This window comes from Pangasianodon hypophthalmus, chromosome 26, assembly GCF_027358585.1.
Source record: "Pangasianodon hypophthalmus isolate fPanHyp1 chromosome 26, fPanHyp1.pri, whole genome shotgun sequence".
Lineage (NCBI taxonomy): Eukaryota > Metazoa > Chordata > Actinopteri > Siluriformes > Pangasiidae > Pangasianodon > Pangasianodon hypophthalmus.
In genome coordinates, this window is record NC_069735.1 from 5,623,371 (window position 1) to 5,644,148 (window position 20,778).

A 20,778-nucleotide genomic window follows, 5' to 3' on the forward strand; every position below is an offset into this window, starting at 1 on the left:
GCTTATGTTCCCGTGTAGCTGTGGGAAGTGGGATTGGGGTTTATATACAATAGAGACAAAGAGACGTAAGTAGACAGCAGTGTGTATAGTTTCAGTATGGTTTCCATGGAGTTTAAGCAGAAGCTGCCTTTATTCAGCACATACACATTACAGTATAGTATAATTCTTTTCTTTGCGTATCAGAGGTCAGTGTCAGCCATGATACTGCACCCCGGTGCAGGTAGGGTTCAGGGCCCTGCTCAAGGGCCCAACAGTGGCAGCTTGGTGGTGCTTGAACCCCTGACCTTCTGATCAGTAACCCCGAGCTAAATAATGTTTATGTTCAGTATTTAACCTTTGAGGCTCCCCACAGCCTGTGAGGTGGTAGTGCACTACCCTGGATAAACCTTCAGCATGTTAGTGAAGCTGTTCATGCTAAGACTTTCCAGCCATCCAAAACGCACCAACTGCACAGTAATTTACATCATTTACATACAAGCCATCCTACATGTAGAAGCCATATACACACAAATTCATGCTGTTCTTACAGCCAATGAGATGCAACTCTGTATTCACATTCCTCATTCAGAGTTCCTACCATTATCTGAAGATTAGTGCTGTATATTTCTGAACATTTCTCACATCACAGTTCGAATGAATCAGAATGTTAGGCAGGTATTAAATGCCTTGCTCTTCTCTTCAGGTGTACGCATTCAGCCCAAGCACATTACACTTGCACTACAACGTAGAGATCAATTTTCAGCAGGCATGTGCAAAACAGGTATCGTATAAAACAGCTGTCTTCCAAAGCTCCTTATTTTAGCCAAATTACAAAGCATGCAATAATCATATAAAAATAAACCAATATTATAGAACAGTTTTTACAATATTGTGATTGTAAACCTTGATAAAGAGATACTTAATAATCAATAAATTCACACACGCATTACACTCAGCTCACCCCAATACTGACAGCCGAATGGGAAAAAAGACAGAATCCCCTCCCACTCAGCTAATACAATCAGTCATTCAAAAGATGTTCTGGAGACAACAAATTTATTACATTTTATCAAATAAAATATTCCACCTGCCCACAACCCAAAACACTGTATTAATGGGAGTGGTCCAAATTACATCATATGCATGATATGCACATATGTAGACCAAGGCAACACTACACTACACCAGCAGGTTCTTCATAATGAAGAAAATAAAAAAAATAATTTAACCATTATCTAATCATGTTTTCAGTTTTTTATTAAATTTAACCATTATCTAATCATGTATAAAACATAGAACCCAGGGTAACAGGGGAGTGTATCGACACAGACCATTTAACAATCAAGCCTGTAGTACAGCAGAAGGAGAGAACAGAGAAAGTTTGGGTTACAAAAAGAAGGGTTTCCCTGTGAAGCCTACGATTCTTCAAATGTTATCATCTCCTCGTCAGTAATGGCTTTTAGCTTTCACTTCAGCTCAAACATTAAACCACTAAACATTCTGATCTTTCAGTCTTCTTGGACAGGCCCATTTCTATAAGGATGTGTTTACAAAAGGAGGAAACCTGAAAGCTAAACACAGGAATAAAAGTGGAAAAGAAAAAGGAATCAGAATAGATATCCAGCAGGCAAGTTAACTGAGAAATGATTTGTGTGTTGCTGTGCTAATCAGGTGCTGGTGGCTGCTGTGAACTGAGGTCCTGAATGCACGCTGTCCCCTGCGATCTCCCCCATAGCCTGGAGAGCTACTGTAGCTGCCATGGCCTTGGCATGCTTTTTATTGGGGCTGGCTGTCTGGGGCTGGTAATCACATCCATTCACCACTACCTGAAATGAGATGGACAAGAAAAATGAACACAAAACCATGGTTCTACTGCTTGAAGTCAGCATCAATTAACCCAGAACCAAATGGTCAATCAAATCCAAACCTGTTGATGCTGTAAAATACAGTTGTACACACTAAAGAGTTGAAAGAGTCAAGCCTGATTTATGCTTTCTTTCAAACCGGCTTCCAAAAGCATCTGAAAGCTCAGAAAGACTCTTCGGAAAGGGGGATGCAAACAAGACTGGAAAGATTCTCTGAAACAGAAGCGTTTAGAGATGCCGCCCATCTCTACAGTGAAAGGGGTAACATTGACATTTGTGTGGTGGCCAGAAAAAAATAACATAAAACAGATTGACTGCAGCTGAATTCTGGCAAAAAGTCAAGTTCTGACTGTTACATACTTCTACACCTCTACTTTAAGAAAAGATAAATCCATTTCTCCAAACGCTGTATGAATGTTTTATTAACATTTGTAAACTAGACTTTCTGCATAGATCATGTTAGATAAGGAGCTGCTTTCACAAACATGGCTGCAAAAACACCTATGGGCTATGAATAAAGGTGGTTATAAGATGAAAGGTCATCTTCAAGGTCATATTTATTTTTACTTTTTATTTATTACATTAAATTAATTGCAAATTAAATCATTATGCAACAGTTGCTTTTTTGGGATCTTTCAGTGGAGTTGGAATGGAATCTTTTAAATGCAATTTTCTTCCCTTTTCACTTTTAGGGTTTTAAAAAGATATAACTTGTGATTGATATACTGTACACTCACCATCCACTTTAATAGGAACACCTGTACACCTGCACACTTATGCAGTTATCTAACCAGCCAATCACGTGGCGGCAGCACAATGCATAAAATGTGAGGCTATCATGGGCACAGACTCACCCATACTGGACAGCTGAAGACTGGAAAAAGACCAGGTGATGTTTTTCTAATCTTCAGCTGTCCAGTTTCGATGATCCTGTGCCCACTGTAGCCTCAGATTCTTGCTCTTGGCTGACAGGAGTGGAACCTGATGTGGTCTTCTGCTGTTGTAGCCCATCCACCTCAAGGTTTGATGTGTTGTGCATTCTGAGATGCTTTTCTGCTCACCAAGTTTGTAAAGAGTGATTATATGAGTTACTATAGACTTCCTGTCTGCGCAGACCAATCTGGTCATTTTCCTCTGATCTCTCTTATCAACAAGGTGATTCCACCCACAGAACTGTCACTCACTCAGTGCTTTTTTTTCCTCTCGCACCATTCTGTGTAAACTCTAGAGACTGTTGTGTGTGAAATTCCCAGGAGATCAGCGGTTTCTGAAATACTCAAACCAGCCCATCTGGCACCAACAGCCATGTCACGATTGAAGTCACAGAGATCACATTTTTTCCTCATTCTGATGTTTGATGTGAACATTAACTGAAGCTCTTGACCTGTATCTGCATGATTTTATGCACTGCACTGCTTCCACATGTTTGGCTGATTAAATAACTGCATAAATGAGCAAACGTTCAGGTGTTCCTATTGAATTGGACAGTGAATATATGTGCAGGAAAGAAAGACATTCCAGTTCACACTTAGCAAAGCTACATTTTCCAGTGCTCAGTTGGTATTAAACTCATTCCTGGTAAATGAAATGTAATTAAACTATTTTATCGACTGTGTAGCAGAGTGTTACAACATCTCATTTTAGTAACATAGACAGTAGAGAATTTCAGAACACAGTAAGCTGTGTATTTCTTGGTTGGCTGAAAGCCAAGCTGTTTTTATGAAGTCAGTGTTTAAGGACTGTTTCTTTGTAAAGTAACTTTATTTTTCACTAACTACACAGTGTCAAAGTGTGCCGATATTTGATTTCAACAGAAAATATGAGCACTTTCACCCATCGGTACTTCCAGTTCACTACTCTTGATATGATGGGAAATTCACAAAAGCACTACTGAAGGAGCACAAATCAGGCTTAACTCATCCCTCTCTGCAGTACGCTTTTACTCAAATTCATCACTGTGAGGGATAAATGAAACCCATTCACAACTGCACAACTGCACACAAGACAAACACTGTTTCAAGCCATACATCATAAAGACATCATATAAATCACATACGGCACTGCTAATCTGCTTGTTATTTATCTGGTTTAAAAAAATTAAATAGTCATAAAAAGCTGTGTTGGTGAATGGAACTGCAAACCACCTGACATGTTTCAATTAAGAAACCTAACAATACTGTCGTATCACAAGTTAAAGGTAATTTATTGTAGATTTAATTCATGTCATTTTAATTCATTTGACTGGTAGTAAAACATTTACAAAAATAATAATTTCAATCTTTCTTTTTAACAGTTACACACACAGTTGTACAATGTGGACTAACCTTAAAGAGAAAATTCTTCCGGTGATCAGGACCACTGTGAAGCACCATGACAAACTCTGGCTGTGGCCATTTCTTCTTATTACACAACTCCATTAGAGCAGACACTGGGTGCTTCCCTGTGTGAAATAATGTCAAGATCAGGCACCAAAGCTAACAGGAAGGAATATAATTTAAGGATCTGAACAGTATATAATATAAATAATATATAGAGCCCTTGAACTGAATTTATAATAAAACTTTTGTCCACATACATCAAGCATTTAATAGAACAGTGATTTTGTGATTTGAGTTTGATATGAGATTGAGTGGGTTTTGTGGTTATGACAACTGCCAAACTCAATACTAAACAATCTGCCAAGTCACACAGTCCAGCAAAGATGTGCTTTGTACTCAGATACCCTGTATGTAGACACCTGACCATCACACCCATACGTGCTTGTTGAACATCCCATTCCAAAACCATGAGCATTAATATGGAGTTGATCTCTTTTGCTTTTCTGGGAAGTCTTTCCTCTAGATTTTGGAGCGTGGCTGTGGGGATTTGTGTTCATGCAGCCACAAGAGCATTAGTGAGATCAGGTCGCTGATGTTGGGCAAGGAGGCCTGGGGTGCAGACAGCGTTTCAGTTCATCCCAAAAGTGTTCATTGGGGTTGAGGTCAGGGCTCTCAAAGACATTCGAGACAATTGTGTGCTTCCAACTTTGTGACAACAGTTTGGGGAAGAACCACATGTGGGTGTGATGGTCAGGTGTCTACAAAATTTTGGCCATATAGTGTATCTTAAGACTGTGCTCTGGTGATATGACAGTTTATCACTGCAGTGTGTACAGTACATACATATGTACAAATGGTGGTTCAGTCAGTCACCAAAGAGTGCCCCCCATAGCTTTTACTTGATTGATGGCAAATTTTGTTTTAACTAGCATTAACCAATCACCAATTGAATTGAATTGAATACACACACTGTAATCTGTCTTCTGCAATCTGTGCCTTTTGAAATTACTTACATTTCAAAATGAAATTGTGTTACTGTTTCCAAATTATTTTAGAATTAAATGTTTATAGCCCCAAATATTTTTAAAAAGAGACTTACCTAAAAGATCCTTCATCATGACCAGATTGCCAGATTTCTGGGTCTTCTCCCCCTCTGCTACCAGTCCTACATGGACAAACCAAAGCCACTGCATTATTAGACGTTAGGAATAACCACCACGTAAATCTGTGAGATACACAGTGAGAAGGCCTCACCCTTGCGGTCAGTTTTGAAGTCTATTACAATGGGTTCCACTGTGCCTTCTCTGTGTTTGCCAAGGCCTTCTCCAGCACGCCAACCCATCTTTTTCATCAACAGCTCTCCCATGCCTCCCGAGACTGGGGCAGCACGCAGGAATTGGTCCTGGTTGAAAGGCATACAGATATGGGCAGAAGACGGAGGGAAGGAGTGGAGAGAGAAAGAGAGAGAGAGAGAGAGACAGGGAGACAGAGAGAGAAAGAGCGAGAAAGTGAGAGAGAGAAAAGACAGGGAGAGAAAGAAGCACAAAGGAAATAGTAAGAGGTCACAGATCAAGAATGGACTTGAGCTGCACTGAAACTAAGGACCACTCAACTGTACTAGCTATCTTCTGGATCCATGGGGTTACCTAAAGATATCAGCAAAATCTCAAATAATAAAAGAAAAAACCTTACATCTAGATTTTAAGAATGATCTGAAAAAGCAGCATTCCCAAAGCTATATTTTAAAGTGAATGTTTTATCTTACCAGGTCCTAATTGCATAAGCATAGTTTAAACAAAAGACTACAAATTATCATGCTACAAAAGTCATATAAATATATAAAAAATGTCATTGTTTCCTGTGACAGAGGAATCAAAACCAACCTTACCACCCCACCAGTTCAGTTGAAACACACACAGGCATGGCAGAAACGTTTTCATTAGAGTGGAGACAAATCCACATGAATAGAAATATGGGTGCTGTATGACGTACGTACCTAGGCCCTCATCATCGGCTGTGCATCTGACGTGAATAGAAGGGGCCTGACAGTGACCATGGCAACAAGGCAGCTACAAGGACTGACCCTGCAACAAGTTTCCATATAGAGTGGTGAGAGTTCACAGGGCACACTGTGAACCCCCACCCCTCTTCCGCCCCTGCCCCCCACCCCAAACCCCGCCAGCAGGGAAAAATAGTAAATAGTGAAACACCTTGTGAAAATCCTTAAACCCAGAAACTGAGATACTCACAATGGATGATAAATGCTATATAAATTGCATCTAAAACCAAAAAAGACAAAAAAGGAAAAGCCAAAAAAAAAAAAAAAAAAAAAAAAAAAAAAAAACCTTCACATGATGGTCATTCTCAATAAAATTAGATTAAATTTTGTCCAGTTTGTTTATTGATCACCTACTTGAACAATTTTTTGCAGATCCCCTTTACAAAATGAAGGGTTGGTCAAATGCTATAGAGAGCAATACCACAAACGTATAATAATTTTTTAAAGGAACTTTCTGTTCAGTAACTCATAATTACAGTCTACGTTTGTAACTGAGTGAAGTTGGCCATGTCAGAAGCACACCACTGATGGAACAGACTGCTCTGTCTTTCTCTTTGGGTGTGTAAATGCTATGGCTTTGACAAGGAATGTTATTTCTACACACACACTGTTGAAATCTCTTTCTAAAACAAATGGTAATAGTGAAGTTAGAATTAAATATAAATTAATTTCTAGTTCAAAATGTATTTTTTCCTGGTATAATTTAAGTAATTAGCTTTCACAATTAAGTAGTTTTCATTTAGGACATTGGTGAAGCAGTAGGGTCTTTCGCACCGCTTTAGTCCCAGAACTAAATTTACAGTTCTAAAGTACTGGGCGATTTTGCGCGAACTATTTCCCAGTACCATTTAAAGGGTTGCACTCGCACCGACAGTGGGCACTAGGAAGTGATATAAGCAGTCATTTGTGGGCGGCGTTCAACAACGGAAACAAAGAAGAACAACCTAAACAACCGGAGGATGGAGGACGCTGTGATCGGAACTGTGTTTTTGTTGTGTCTCGCGGGTTTCACAATAATAGACATGGAATGCCGACGTATACGTAAAGCAAAATAAGTTGACACTACAGTATGTTTACACTGCGTTTTAAATCATGGCGGGTGAGGGCGTTTTCGTACGCGTTTGGCCAATCAACGTCTACTTACGTCATGGATAGTACCAGTTGTGCTGGTTAGACCCTGCTCCAGAGTAGGAGTTAATTTGGTTCTCAAAAAAGGCAGTCTGGTACTAAAATTGCACCCAGTTCCGGAGGTGCGAAAACGCCAAAAAGTGGGTAGTTCCACAATTAGTTCAGGTACTATGACAAGATTTTCGCGGTGCGAAAGGCCCTAGTGAGGAGCTCGGCCTACTTGGGAAGTAAAGAAAAGCCTCCTGGGTGAAGCTTTCAGATAAATAAATAGTTTTGATTTAACTTCTTGGTCACCGAATAATTCCATATGTGTTGGTTCATAGTGCATTAGTCTATTATAGAGCTTCTACTCAAACTACAACAGATTGTTGTTGCTGTTACCAGGATTTCCTGGTAAACTACCCTTCCACTCCTATTGGAAGTTCACTCCTTTATCCATCATATAATCAATTTTGAGTTCAATCTCATTTAACAGGATTGCTCCAGGTGACTTACTTCAGGTGCTCTTCCTTCCTCCCATCTTTCAAAGAAAACTTACTAAGTAGTCTATAGTCAATCACTGAGGTGTGATGCCCCTCTTGCAATGCACCTGCTACAACAGAATTTCACACACACAGACAAAAAAAATCTGCATGACCCTGGTGGAAAGGTGTACCCACTCCACAAAGAAATATACTATACATATCCAATTTAATTACTACTTTGTTGGAAGAGGTTGTGTGTTCCAGTACTAAGAAAACAGACATGAAAAATATTTTACATTAGAGTTGGGTATTGAAGCAGCCACAGCCCTGGCACCAGAACCGGCAATGTGTCGGTGGAAATGGTATTAAATGTTTCCCAAGTGTGCTGGGGCAGCAATGATGGCTGTATATCTACAAGACTTGGGGGAAAGGCTGTCTTAAGAACAATAAATCGGAAAATAAGCACTTTTAAACAAGACACTAGTTCCCTGATCTAAATTTTGGCACTAGGTCCTGACTTTACCTTCTTGATCCAAGCCTGTGGGCCACTGTTGGACAGCTCTTCAGATGAGAGCACCTGAGCACCTGTAGAACCAGTGAATAGACCTGGGATTGTGTTGGACTGGGCCCAAGCATCCACCTGTAAATATACAACCAATTAAATTCAAATAAAGAATGTGAATTTGAACAAAAGTGGTCAGTAACCCACTGCTTGCCTCAGACTGCGAACATGTTTCTGTTTTAGTACTGCTGGACTTGAGTGCAGCATCTGATTGACAGTATTGACCATTATATTTTACTGAACAGGCCTGAAAATGCAGTTAGGTTAGACAGACATGTTTTTGCCTTAGTTAGATTTTATTTGATGGACTGTTACTAGTTACTTTGTCAACATAAATGGACATCTTCAGAGCCTAAAAAAGTACTGTATGATGTCCCGCATGTTCTGTTCTGTTTGTTCTTTTATATCCAGTCCAATAGACGTGTATTTGTTAGCTTTCATTTATATGCTGATGACACATAATATTTGTCAGTTTGGCCTTAAATTTTTCTGCCATTTTCTCCCCGATTTGGAAAAAAACACGACAACTATCAAACAGGAACGGTGAAGGTTAACACATGCTTTCTCAGAGACTCATGACGCTAATCTCTGCATCTTTTTAAACTACTGGTCATACATCACAGGGCAGCATAATACACTTGGACGAAAGTGCTAGCTGCCCTCTTCTGCATACATGAGCTTACAGATGCCCACACTTTGCTAGTGTCATGATGACAGAAGGGTGACCATGCCACCGTTAAGTGCTGATAAGGTCTGCTGATTCACCCCACCACTGGAATAAATGCCTTCCAGTTGAATACACTTAGTGCCAAATGTATTGGCATTCGTGCACATAGGTGGACAAATACCTAGTCAGGAGGCTAGTTATAAGTAGATTCAGAATGTCTACTCATCTACATCAACCAAAGCACACAATACTGTTGGTGGGAAGATTTTTACTAGCTGGATTAATTACCTTGACAGACAATCATTTCAGAATCAGGAACATACACATAGTGGAAAATACTGACAAAACCAAGCAAAATACAGCACAAGTGCAAAGCTGTCATAAAACGCTTCTGCTTACATGCAATCACCCTGAGACCAATCGAGAGAAAATAAAGATGCTAGCCAATAATAATGAATAAATAATATCTTTTACCGCCGACATGGGCAGAGAACACCACAGCTTATAAACAAAACACTGGCTGACTCTTGGAGGATAATGGCTGCATAGAACTATGGCTACATGAAGTTGTCCCATCTGAAGGAATTAATCTTTTCACTTAGTCTGTATTCTATATCACAATTAATATTGAGATTCATAAATATAGAATCACTTATTATGCTAACATTTTTGCCCATATCTCCCCAGTGTAAAGTTACTAAGGTGTAATGTTAGCCGTGTTACAGGTAGGTATTAGGTCCTCCTGTAATAAGGTTGCTGTGTTCACTCTGGAGCTTGACAACTATTCTATGAAACTAAATGATACAGCTGTTGTTTGCTCACACCTCTTTAAGGAAGAGCTTCAGAATACCAGCTCAACGGATGTTTTTAATTCCAGACTATAAACATACTTATTTAACTTAGCCTACTCTTAGCTCTTGGGATTTATCAATTAATTTGTGATTTATTCCTTTTTATTTATTTATGATTTATTTATGTGCTTTATCATAAATCCTGTTTTCCTAGCAGTACTCACAGCATGAATGTCAAGCTTACCTGCTCCTGTGCACGATTAAGCATGCACATGGCATTGATGTCAAAGGGATTCTCTGCCAGTCTCTTCTGTGCCACTGCCCTTTCACTAATTGCAAGTGTGATATCCACTGGCTGAAGACATCCAAGAAGAAAATAAAAGATTACTCAGATCTTGCATCAATTTTAAAAAGCCTAAAGCAGCCTAAATTGGGGAGAACTGACCTGTGAGGGTGCCTCAGGGAAAACACTGTCACTGGCTTTGCTCTGATCCTCCGCCCCAGCAGATGCTGACGGAGCCCCTGCTTTATCAGTCTTTTTGTCCACAGGCATCCATTCTCCATACACTCCATCTTCCTCCTTTTTGCGGTGCTGTGAACCTGAAGACACCGGGAACTCCTTGGCAAAAGCAGCCTCAGACCTTACTGCTGGCTTCACAGAGGGGTTCTGAAGGAGGGGGAGGGACATGGTGGCACAGGAAGGGGAGGGAGGTTACTGCAAAATTAGGGGAAAAGAGAGATTCATCAACATGACTGGTTGAAGAGCAACTGTCTGCATCATTTAAATGGAAGACCAAACCAAAACAAATATATTTTTAAAAAATGTCTGTAACAGTCCATCTTCAACCATTCATGATGTTGAGTACACTTCCATTTCCACCACCATTACAGAGAATGCAGCTGTGACAACAATAAACCACTGAAACTGATATCAGAAACGAGGGGGAAAAAATCATTATTTATCGACAAAATCATGGTAAATAAAAAAGCACCAACTGTGTGTCATACATACAGTGAGACTGAATGTAATGCCCTTATTCTCCTTAAGGGCAACTCCCCCGAAGGGCCTGTCATCTTCCTCATCATCTGAAACATGTGGCTTTGCAATAGCCATCTCCTCTTTACTCTCTGCAATCTTTTTGCATTTCTGAAAAGAATCATGACATATTTATATTTTCTTGTGTTGTATTTGCAATAAGATATGGCAAAACAGAAACTATTTTGAACAAAAACCCATACTTCTGTGAGCTCCTTGATGCTGTAGCTGTTTGCTTGCTTTGCCAATTTTTTTTTCGCTTCCTCGATAGTGACCAGATTCAGATTTGGTGTTGCTGAGGGTGGAGGCTTGTTGGTTATTGTGGGCAAGGGGGCCAACTGTGGCACGGCAGCAAGTGCGTTCATGCCAGACAGAGCTGCGGTCATGGTGGCAGCAGTCATGCTAGCCACAGCAGCATTCATGGTCATGTTTGACATCCCTTGTATTCCCATGGGGAGATTAACAGGTAGGGGCAGGGGTAAGGACAATGGCGTGGGATTTGGGGCTGGCAAGGGCAACTGAAGGATGGTTTTTGGCCTCAGACTCTCTGGAATTGGCATACCAGCTTTAGCACACATAGCTGCAGCATTTGCCTTGGCAATTTCAAGCAACTGTTCTTTATCTGTAAGGGAAAGAAAATGGTTAGGCGAAACATACTACAAAAGAAATTAATAAATGAAACTAATATACTATTCAATACTATTCATATCAATTCTAATCTTATTAAAATCTGGTATATGTTTCAACATAATGCAGGTAAAATCTCACACTATATTGGCAAAAGTATGTGGACTCCTGGCCATCACACCCATACATGCTTTCTGAACATCCCATTTCAGATTTAGTCCCCTTTTGCTGTTATAGTAACCTCCACTCTTCTGGGAAGGCTTAACATTAGATTTTGGAGCGTGGCTGTGGGGATTTGTGTTCATTCAGCCACGAGTCAGGTCAGGCTCTGATGTTGGGTAGGAAGCCTGGGGTGCAGTTCCAGTTCCAGTTCAACCCAAAGGTGTTCAGTGGGGTTGAGGTCAGGGCTCTGTGCAGGACACTCGAGTTCTTCCACTCCAGCCTTAACACACCATGTCTTCATGGAGCTCGCTTTGTGCACAGCGGCATTGTCATGCTGGAACAGGGTTGGGCTCCTTAGCTTCAGTGAAGGGAGATTGTAATGCTACAGCATACAAAGACATTCTTGGCAATTGTGTTCTTCCAAATTTGTGACAACAGTTTGGGGAAGAACCACATATGAGTGAGATGGTCAGGTGTCCACAAAACCTTTGGCCATATATCGTATATTTTGAGGCCATAAAAATGTGGCGATATTTAAAGCAACATAACTCTAGCCAGTAGTCTGGATTATAAAGCATTCACTATTCATTCATGTTTTTGGATAGCAGAGCACAGGAGTGAGAAATGTCCCAGAAATCAAAATCAAATCATCTAGGTGTGCCACACTGCATGGTTTTTTGATGTGTCATATTACTGTCAAAGAACTTGATACAACTTAGGACAATATGATGATCCATATAAGAAAAACATGCTAAAGGCACAAATACCCAAAGGTTTAGTTTATATTTATAATATAATGGCACTAAAATGAAAGTCCCCCTCTTAATATGACACTCCTTCATTTCAATATTATTAACAAATTAATGTCAAATGCCTTCAAAGTCTCTAACGACTTTGAAGACAATCAATACATTAACATAACCGATGAGGTACTATCGCTCTTTTTTTGGATCACTGAAGTATCCCTATATTCCCATGCTCATCTCTTTTTCTCTGTAGTTACGTCTTAGTTCCTATGAAAACTAAATGAAAAGCATACACACACTTATGACAAAGTATTATTACTGATGAGAACTTTAAGGAAAATAAAGAAAATGTCATTTTACCAAGCTCAGTAAGGCGCGGAGGTGTCTTGCTAGAACTACGGCGAGTTCGAGAGGTCGACCTTTTCTTCCGCAGAATGACAACAGGAGAATGGCTCGGTTCTCGTTTCCACCGATCCCGCTGACTAAACATTCGATTCCTGAAACCACCTCTTTTCCGGCGTGAGCCAGACCTAGACCTTCTGGATTTAGAGCGAGACCTGTGTCTTGATTTTGATCGCTTTCTATCCGAGGTCCTAGATCTTCTCCGGCGTCCTGGCGAATGGGACTTTGACCTTTTCCTTTTGGGCGACTTGGATTTAGAACGCCTAGACCGTTTTCTGGACTTAGATCTTTTCCTTTGCAAAGGAGACGTCCTGCTGTTCCTAGAGGATGATCTGGACTTCCTTCGTTTAAAAGGAGAACTAGATGTTGATCTTTTTCTTGAAGGTGATTTTGAGTGCCTTTGATTTGGTGATACGGACTTCTGTTTAAATATTTGGGAGTCTTTCAGTTCAGCACTAGAAATGTCTTCTTCCTTTTCAGTGCTGAGAAGGTCTCCAGACCCACCTGAGGTATATGCTGAAACATCTTTCATATCCAAAGGCATTGTGGGTGTAATGCACTTCACTGTAGGGTTGGTCTCAGAGGAGCCAGAAACAGACACACCTGCATCCAAGAAAGGAATCGGTTTCCATGAGCCTGCAAGTTTATTAACTGGCCCATCATTTATAACACCATCTTTAATAATACTGGCAGAGGGGTTCACTGGCACAGTCTGACTTTTTTCTTTGTCTCCATTTTCTGCTTCATTTAGATTTTTGTTTAGAACGCTATCATCATGCTTTATTTCTGCAGCTGTTCTGTTCTTTTGTCTCTCACTCTCAGGATGCTTATCGCTTGAAAAAGATCTGGATTTTGACCGGGAACTTGACGTAGAATGCCTGTTCCGTCCCCGAGACCTAGACCGTCTGGAATGATGTGAACGAGACCTACTTTTTGACCGAGATCTCCTGCTCTTCCTTACATTAGACCTTGATCTATTTTGTCTAGACCGCGACCTGGATCGTGAATGTCTTCCTCTTCTGGCTGAATAAGATCTGGACCGTCTGTTACGTCGTTGTGATCTTGAATGTGACCTGGATCTACTTCTCCATCTTTTCTGTGTAGACTCTCTTCTTGGACTTTTCCTTGAAAGTGATTTAGACCTTGATCTCGGAGATCGTCTCGCTGAACGGGACCTGGATCTATGTCTTGTTTTCTGTTTGCCTGAGCTGGAACGGGAGCGCTGCCTTCTCAAACTCTTGTCTTGCTGGGAGGTCCTTGTGCGACTAGAGCTTCTTTTGGCTTTTTTACTTTCTTTGTGTTTTTCAGAAGCAGTCTCAAGCTTAGGAATTATGTCAGGTAAATCTTGAGGCATCTTCCCAGTTAAGGTTTTAGCAGTCACACCTAAAGGTTTCATTTCAGACTCAGACTCAGATTCAGATTCAGAAGAGCTACCAGACTGTGAATCAAACTTTTTCCCTTTTTCTCCCTGTTTATGTTTCTTCTTTTTCTTCCTCTTCTTTTTCTTTACACTACAGAAAACAGTAACCAAATCCAAATTAAATTTAACAAACTGAGGGTTTCATTATTCAAAAAAACAAAGTCCCAGGGAACAAAGTTTAAATGTTTGTATGATGTCAAACTCCTCTCATCATTTTCTTAAGTAAAATTAAACATTACTGTAAGTAATGTTAATTTTCATAAGAATTGCTTAGATATTAAGCGTGGATTTTAATCTGTACAAATAACCTAATTATCAGCATATTGTAGTTCATTATTATTAGGAGTATTATTAAATGTAGTTGGTCATCATATAATTTCGTTTACTCAAAAGCAACTAATATTAAATATGACTCGTAGCTATCAGCATGGAAATACCTTTCTTGTGTCTCTCCACCAGACTCTGATTCTGAGCTGCTCTCCTTTACTTCCTTATGTTTCTTCTTCTTCTTTTTGCTTTTGTGTTTTTTGTGCTTTTTAGATTTCTTGTGTTTAGTATTAAATTCTTCTTTGCCACTGTTGCCCTGGCATGTAGCGTTTGAGACTTTATCTAAAAAAAAAAAAAAGGGAAAGAAAAAAATATTAGTTTTTATTATCAGAGTTTCTGTCTGGCATTCAAGGTATGTAAGACGGACCCACCTGTGGCTAGGCTCAGTGCGTCAACCTGAGGTGCTTCTTTATTTATTCCTGTCCCTTGGTCAGAGTGCAACTCCCCATTATTAGATTCCACCTGGTCTGTATGGCTGGGAGAAAAAACACAGCAGTTTTTAAACTGTCCCTCAGTTACACTTTTTTTTTTCATTTTCACATGCATTTTTTTTTTCTTTAGTGCTATGGCACCATACTCACTTTTACAATCAGTGACCTGCAGATTCAGATTAAATAACTGAATAAAAGTATGTTACAAAGCATTGTAAATAAATACGCATTCTCTGTGTTCTGCACTTTGCTCCACAAACAGGATTATTCACTCATAACTTCTCACATAGTGATCTCTGATCTCAAATTTCTCCACAAAACAGATATGCAGAACACACACCATTCTCACCATCTCACCATTCAGCTCACTATTTCATCCTGTACATGTGTTTGCTTGTTGCACACTACATAATCATCACATTCATAAATGAAGTTTTCTTATAGAACATTAAAAAGAAACTAATCTGTATTTTAAGTGCTTTAATATGCTTTCTGCTTATACTGATAATCCCATGGAACAACACTCCAATACAAAGCAGTGACACCTGAGATTCCCACCATAAATGTTAAACAATCGTCTCGTCCACCATCCACAGTCCCTGTGCATGAGCCGTTACTATAGAAACAATAACGTAATAAAATGAGTGTGTTAATGTAACCTATCAGTTGAATTACTTTAGTCTGTACTAATTACAACAGTCTGCACTATTGTCACATTCGGTGTTATAGGAAATTAATCAACACCTTCAGAAGAATCAGAATCGAGTATTCAACAACGCTGTGATATATCATAAATTACCTCCAGTCTCTAACTGTACACTCACACGGTGACTCAACAATGTAGGAGCGACTAATCACATGCAAACTAAGTGTACACAGTGTACAAAACACAAACATTATCAAGTCAGCTGTGCTGCTTTGCTAAGAAAAGCTGGTAACAGAGAGACTCATTTATCAAGCTTGAATGGATTTATTCATAAATTCGAGAGAAATTTGGTATTCATGAAAATCCCAGAAATTTGGACAATAAACGTTTGTATCCTCCTCGTGCTCCTGAGGCTGTGTAAAATCACGCACAAGACGAACTAATGTAAACCTCGACTGATCAACTTCAAATCATATAATTTGCATGGATTACTGCACTTGTGTATATGGAATATACTGTCGAGGTTAAATTGCTTATTTTTTTTATTATGTTTATAGCATTTATTAGACGTCTTTATCCAGAGCTACCAAAACCACATCCTCATGCTCGTTCATTAGGACGGGGACTAAGAATACCATCAAGAAAACTGTTTGGAAACCAGTCATTTAATATTACTGCCATTAATTAAAGAATGTTAAAGAATAAAGAACGCAAACCAACACAAACTGGTCATTTAAGACAAATAAAACTAATCATTCAAATATGACAAAGGAAATGGCGCCCAATAAACAGAGGATGATCCGGTCTGTCTGCGCAGAGCTGTTACCTTAAAGCAATGCCTCAGCTGATGGAGGATTCAGCACTCACTTATTATTATTATCATTATTATTATTATTATTAAATATTTTTATTGGTATAGAAGTGAGTCAAAATAACTTCCACTTCTGCCTTTCAGGTTTTTCCCTTCTTCATTTCGTGGTCCTGAACTAAATATTTAGTCCGCATTGACTTATGCAGACATTTACACACAACATTTTCTCTCAACTCAACACTAGTGTGTACATCCTGCTTGCGTGAGTTAATGTTCCTGTCAACTAATCACTGATCATCGTTTCAAAGTTTCTTCTTAATGATATTTAATGTAATAAAAGTGATTTATTTCATCCATTACCGTTTTCTTCATGTCTACTTCACTACTCACTACCACTGCTCGTTTTTGTCTGCATTATTCTTTAAAAAAATTAGAGTAAATATGTAAATAGTGAAAGATAAAGTATTTAAATTTTTTTTTTAAAGAAATAAGTTGTGTAAGGAATAACAGACAACGGTTATAATAATAAGGTATAATCTACAGGGTGTCCCAAACGTTTCCGTATATAGAGGAAATTAACAAATTAACGAATGTAACTTGATTTATAAAACATTCTCTACATGATTGCCATTTCGCTGTAAACACACACGGAGTTGTCTCTCTCACTCATGATGAACTTGTGTTAACACGGCTGGTGTTGTGTGTGTAATTACATGTACAGCGCCCTGATCCAGCCATGAGAATGATTTAAACACATTCTTCTTCTGTTAAAGGCATTTTAAAGGCTATCTGAAACACACATACATTATATATATATATATATATATATATATATATATATATATATATATATATATATAAACTAAGTATGAAACATTCTGGAAGACGTTTTGAGGAAGTGTGAATTTCCCCTGTGCATGGAGACTTTTGGGACACACTGTATTATTCTGAACTGCTGCTAGTGATGCTCTCTTTCCATCCAGACCTATAAAGTCTTCTTTCTAATACATTTACAAGATTAATTAAAAGAGAGAGAGAGAGAGAGAGAGAGAGAGAGAGAAAGAGAGAGTATGTGTGTGTGTGTGTGTTTGTGTGTGTGTGTGTTAAGGGGGAAGCGCATGTGTTATTATTCATGTAAATTCGGGCAATGTAAACAAAAACAGTCAACAAAAACATGCGGCTAGTCGTGGCTCAGGACAGCCATATTAACCTTATATAATAACATTATTACTCTGTACTCCACAGTTTAAGCATTTAAACCATCCAGTAACATGCACACTGTTGATTTCGGCACCTCAACATTACTGTTTAACTTCATCATGCAGCGGCTTCATGTAGCCGGTTAGCTTGTTGCTAAGGCAGGCCTGTTAGAGAGCCGCTAGCTAGCGGTAGCGTCACTAACACTGCTAGATGAAAACACCGCACGCGACCTCGCCTGCTTTCCTTATTAATATAAAAAAAACTAAAGTCACCTCTTATCCTGGCTTTCATCTTCTATTTCTTTTATTTTATTCATTACAAAATCCCGAAAAATCTGTTCAATGTTGGTTGCCATTTCCTTCAGTCAAACTCGGGAGGACTCTACTGACTGATATCCCACAATGCCCCTGCAGAAACAGGAAGGCGAGTAGATTTAACTTCCGGCTTCCGTTCACTTCCGCTTACAGCGATTATAAAAAGTCTACACACCCCTGTTAACATGGCATTAAATCATGGCAGATCTTTAAGGTGAAAAAAATTATAGTGAAAAACAAATAGAAACGTTTTGTGTGCAAGCAAAAAAATAAATAAAATAAAAAATTTAAAAATAAAAGATAAATTGTCAGATCTTTTTCCACCTTTAATGTTATATAGAAACCAACCAAATTCAAGTGAAAAACAAATAGAAACATTTTAGCAAAAAGAAAAAAAAGACAATGACCTGGGTGCATAAAGCGCTAGCTTTACACTGGACGATATTAGTCTGATTTTTCTGTCACAGGCACAAACACACACCATAAATCGTCTCTGGTCAGGATTTGAGATTGATGCTCTTAGAATCCCTGCTGAAAAAAAAAAAAAAACAATAGAAAACATCACAGAAATTCTAATGGTTTCCACTCCGAATACCATTACACACCATCAGCTAACCATTAAAACCATTACCATTACCACTACTGGTCCTTAGTGGTATCCACTAGACACAACATGCCTCCAATAGAAGGCAACGAATTACCAGTAGAGATCCACAGGAACCATTACAGCTTCCATTAAAACCGGTACAATTCCCATTATAACCATGAAAACCAATACAAATTCTATGATGATTTCTATTGGGTTTTTTTTTGTTGTTGTTTTTTTTTTAGCAGGATTGTATAACACGTGTAGCTGTGACCAAAGAAAGCCAACAACAGAGTTTTGGCAGAGTCTGAAAATTTTGCTTAAAATCTCAGAATGTGAGTGGTACTACAACACTCGTCTAAAATCTAACAATAGGAGGACAGCATATGATTACACATAACTCATGGTACAGCTATAAACAAAACATATGGGATTTATAAGAAGAGCAGCTTGTTGAATTGAATCAGCAGACATAATGCCTCTATAATGTTTCATCACACTTATATCATGACAGGACAAAAAGGGACACGACACAGAAAGAAATAGAGGATGAATTACAGGTTCCAGGTGTGTAGCTAGTATACATGCACATACATGCACATTGTCTGTTCATGGAGTTTATTTACTCTTATGACAATGTCAAGCTACTTTTATGCTTTCCAGTTGAAGAGCTACAGACCTGTCGCTGTGCACCCAGTGTGGCAGAACATAGCAGCTATCTTCATCGTTTAATCTGACATGGAGAACATATGTTACCACACAGACGATTATAGAGCTCTTATTGGGATCATCTCATACAGTGTGACAAGTAATCATTGTAAAAGACTGCTGGAATCCCACAGTGTAAAACTGGTGTAAGTGTGCACACTCTTTATGTTTAGTCTTTGTGAGAAGAAGGAGCTGCTGCATCTTGATCAGGTTAAAGCTGAATTACTTGAACAAGGAATTACAATAGTCCAAGTGTGATATGATATTAAAAAAACCTGATTACTGTGCAGGGAATCAAACAACATACTGTATCAGCGGGTAATCACTGTAAATGTTCAATCTGTTTTCCAGAGATATTACTTAAAATTAGTACTGTATTGTAAATTTCAGATACCCTGAACAGAACAAACAGCAACTGTTCATACAGTGGATGTAAAAAGTCTACACACCCCTGTTAAAATGGCAGGTTTTTGTGAAGTAAAATACATTTTACTGAAACATTTTAGGGAAAAATAAAAAACTTACAAGAACCTAGTTGCATAAGTGTGCACACCACATTACACCACACCAGTCTTTTTGGGTCTATCAGTGTGACACATGACTTGGCAATATTTTCCCACTCTTTCTTGCAAAAACATTCTAGAGCCGCCAAATTGTAATTGCATCTCTTGTGCACAGCCTGCTCCAGGTCACCCCACAGATTTTTAGTTGGATTCAGGTTGGGGCTCTGGCTAGGTCATTCAGTAACATTGATCTTCTTTTGGTTAAGCCATTCCTTTGTTGATTTGGATGTATGCTTTGGGTAGTTGTTGTACTGAAAGGGTAAATTCCTTTTCATCGTCAGATTACTAGCAGACACCTGAAGGTTTGCGCTAAACTCGACTGGTATTTGTAGCTATTCATAATTCCCTTCACCTTGATAAAAGCCCCAGTTCTGGCTGAAGAAAAGCAGCCCAAAAACATGATGCTGCCACCACCATGTTTCACCGTGGGTATGGTGTTCTTTTGGTGATGTGCTTTTTTTTTTTTGCATCAAACATACCTTTTGGAATTATGGAATTCTTATAACTTTTGTAATTGGTCTCATCAGACCATAACATAAATTTTGCCACATGGTTTGGGGTGATTTAGTTGAGCTTGGATGTTTTTTGTAGGAAAGGGCTACTGTTTAGCCACCCTACTCCATAGCCCAGACATGTGAAGAATATGAGAGATTACTGTCGCAAGCGGAGAGTAATCAGTACTTGCCAGATATTTCTGCAGCTCCTTTAATGTTGCTGTAGGTCTCTTGGCAGCCTCCCTGGTAAGTTTTTGTCTTGTCCGTTTGTAAATGTGGAGGGATGTCCTGTTCTTGGTAATGTCACTCTGGTGCCCCATAGTGGATTGAATGTTTCTGTTTTTTACTTAATTTATATATGTTGTAATTTCACATTGAGGGTGGAAGATGTTCTGTCATGATTTGTCTTGGTTTCATTTTTTCTTCACAAAATTGCCATTTTAACAGGGGTGTGTAAAAGTCAATTGTACAT

The 20,778-nt window shown here is 39.0% G+C and overlaps 1 protein-coding gene across 13 annotated transcripts; it reads right to left on the bottom strand.

The window, feature by feature from the left end:
- Window positions 1-1,018: 1,018 nt before the first annotated feature.
- LOC113537235 (SON DNA and RNA binding protein) lies at window positions 1,019-18,069 on the bottom strand. Of its 13 annotated transcripts, XM_026931627.3 has the most exons (13): window positions 17,914-18,069; window positions 14,925-15,028; window positions 14,664-14,835; window positions 12,765-14,317; window positions 11,073-11,491; window positions 10,846-10,980; window positions 10,279-10,500; window positions 10,078-10,188; window positions 8,337-8,453; window positions 5,417-5,564; window positions 5,262-5,327; window positions 4,169-4,284; window positions 1,019-1,805 (listed from the first exon to the last, which is right to left on the bottom strand). In XM_026931627.3, exons 1-13 carry the CDS (start codon window positions 17,994-17,996, stop codon window positions 1,647-1,649), a joined length of 3,405 nt encoding a protein of 1,134 aa, XP_026787428.1. In that variant the 5' UTR covers window positions 17,997-18,069; the 3' UTR covers window positions 1,019-1,646. The 13 variants fall into 13 exon arrangements, 5 of the variants coding, with proteins under 5 accessions (XP_026787428.1, XP_026787432.1, XP_034156188.1 ...); XR_008301030.1 differs by lacking the exons at window positions 1,019-1,805; window positions 4,169-4,284; window positions 5,262-5,327 and adding exons at window positions 7,845-7,941; window positions 8,110-8,232 and having other exon boundaries at window positions 5,428-6,246; XR_004577339.2 differs by lacking the exons at window positions 1,019-1,805; window positions 4,169-4,284; window positions 5,262-5,327 and adding exons at window positions 6,159-6,246; window positions 7,845-8,232 and having other exon boundaries at window positions 5,501-5,564.
- Window positions 18,070-20,778: the final 2,709 nt, after the last annotated feature.

Excerpts from the sequence above, each read along its gene's own strand:
- LOC113537235 (XM_026931627.3), bottom strand. The coding sequence starts at position 17,996 with ATGGCAACCAACATTGAACAGATTTTTCGGGATTTTGTAATGAATAAA. Across the intron at positions 14,836-14,924 it reads CGCACTGAGCCTAGCCACAG|ATAAAGTCTCAAACGCTACA; the intron begins GTGGGTCCGTCT and ends TTTTTTTTTTAG. Across the intron at positions 4,285-5,261 it reads CATGATGAAGGATCTTTTAG|GGAAGCACCCAGTGTCTGCT; the intron begins GTAAGTCTCTTT and ends TATTTCACACAG.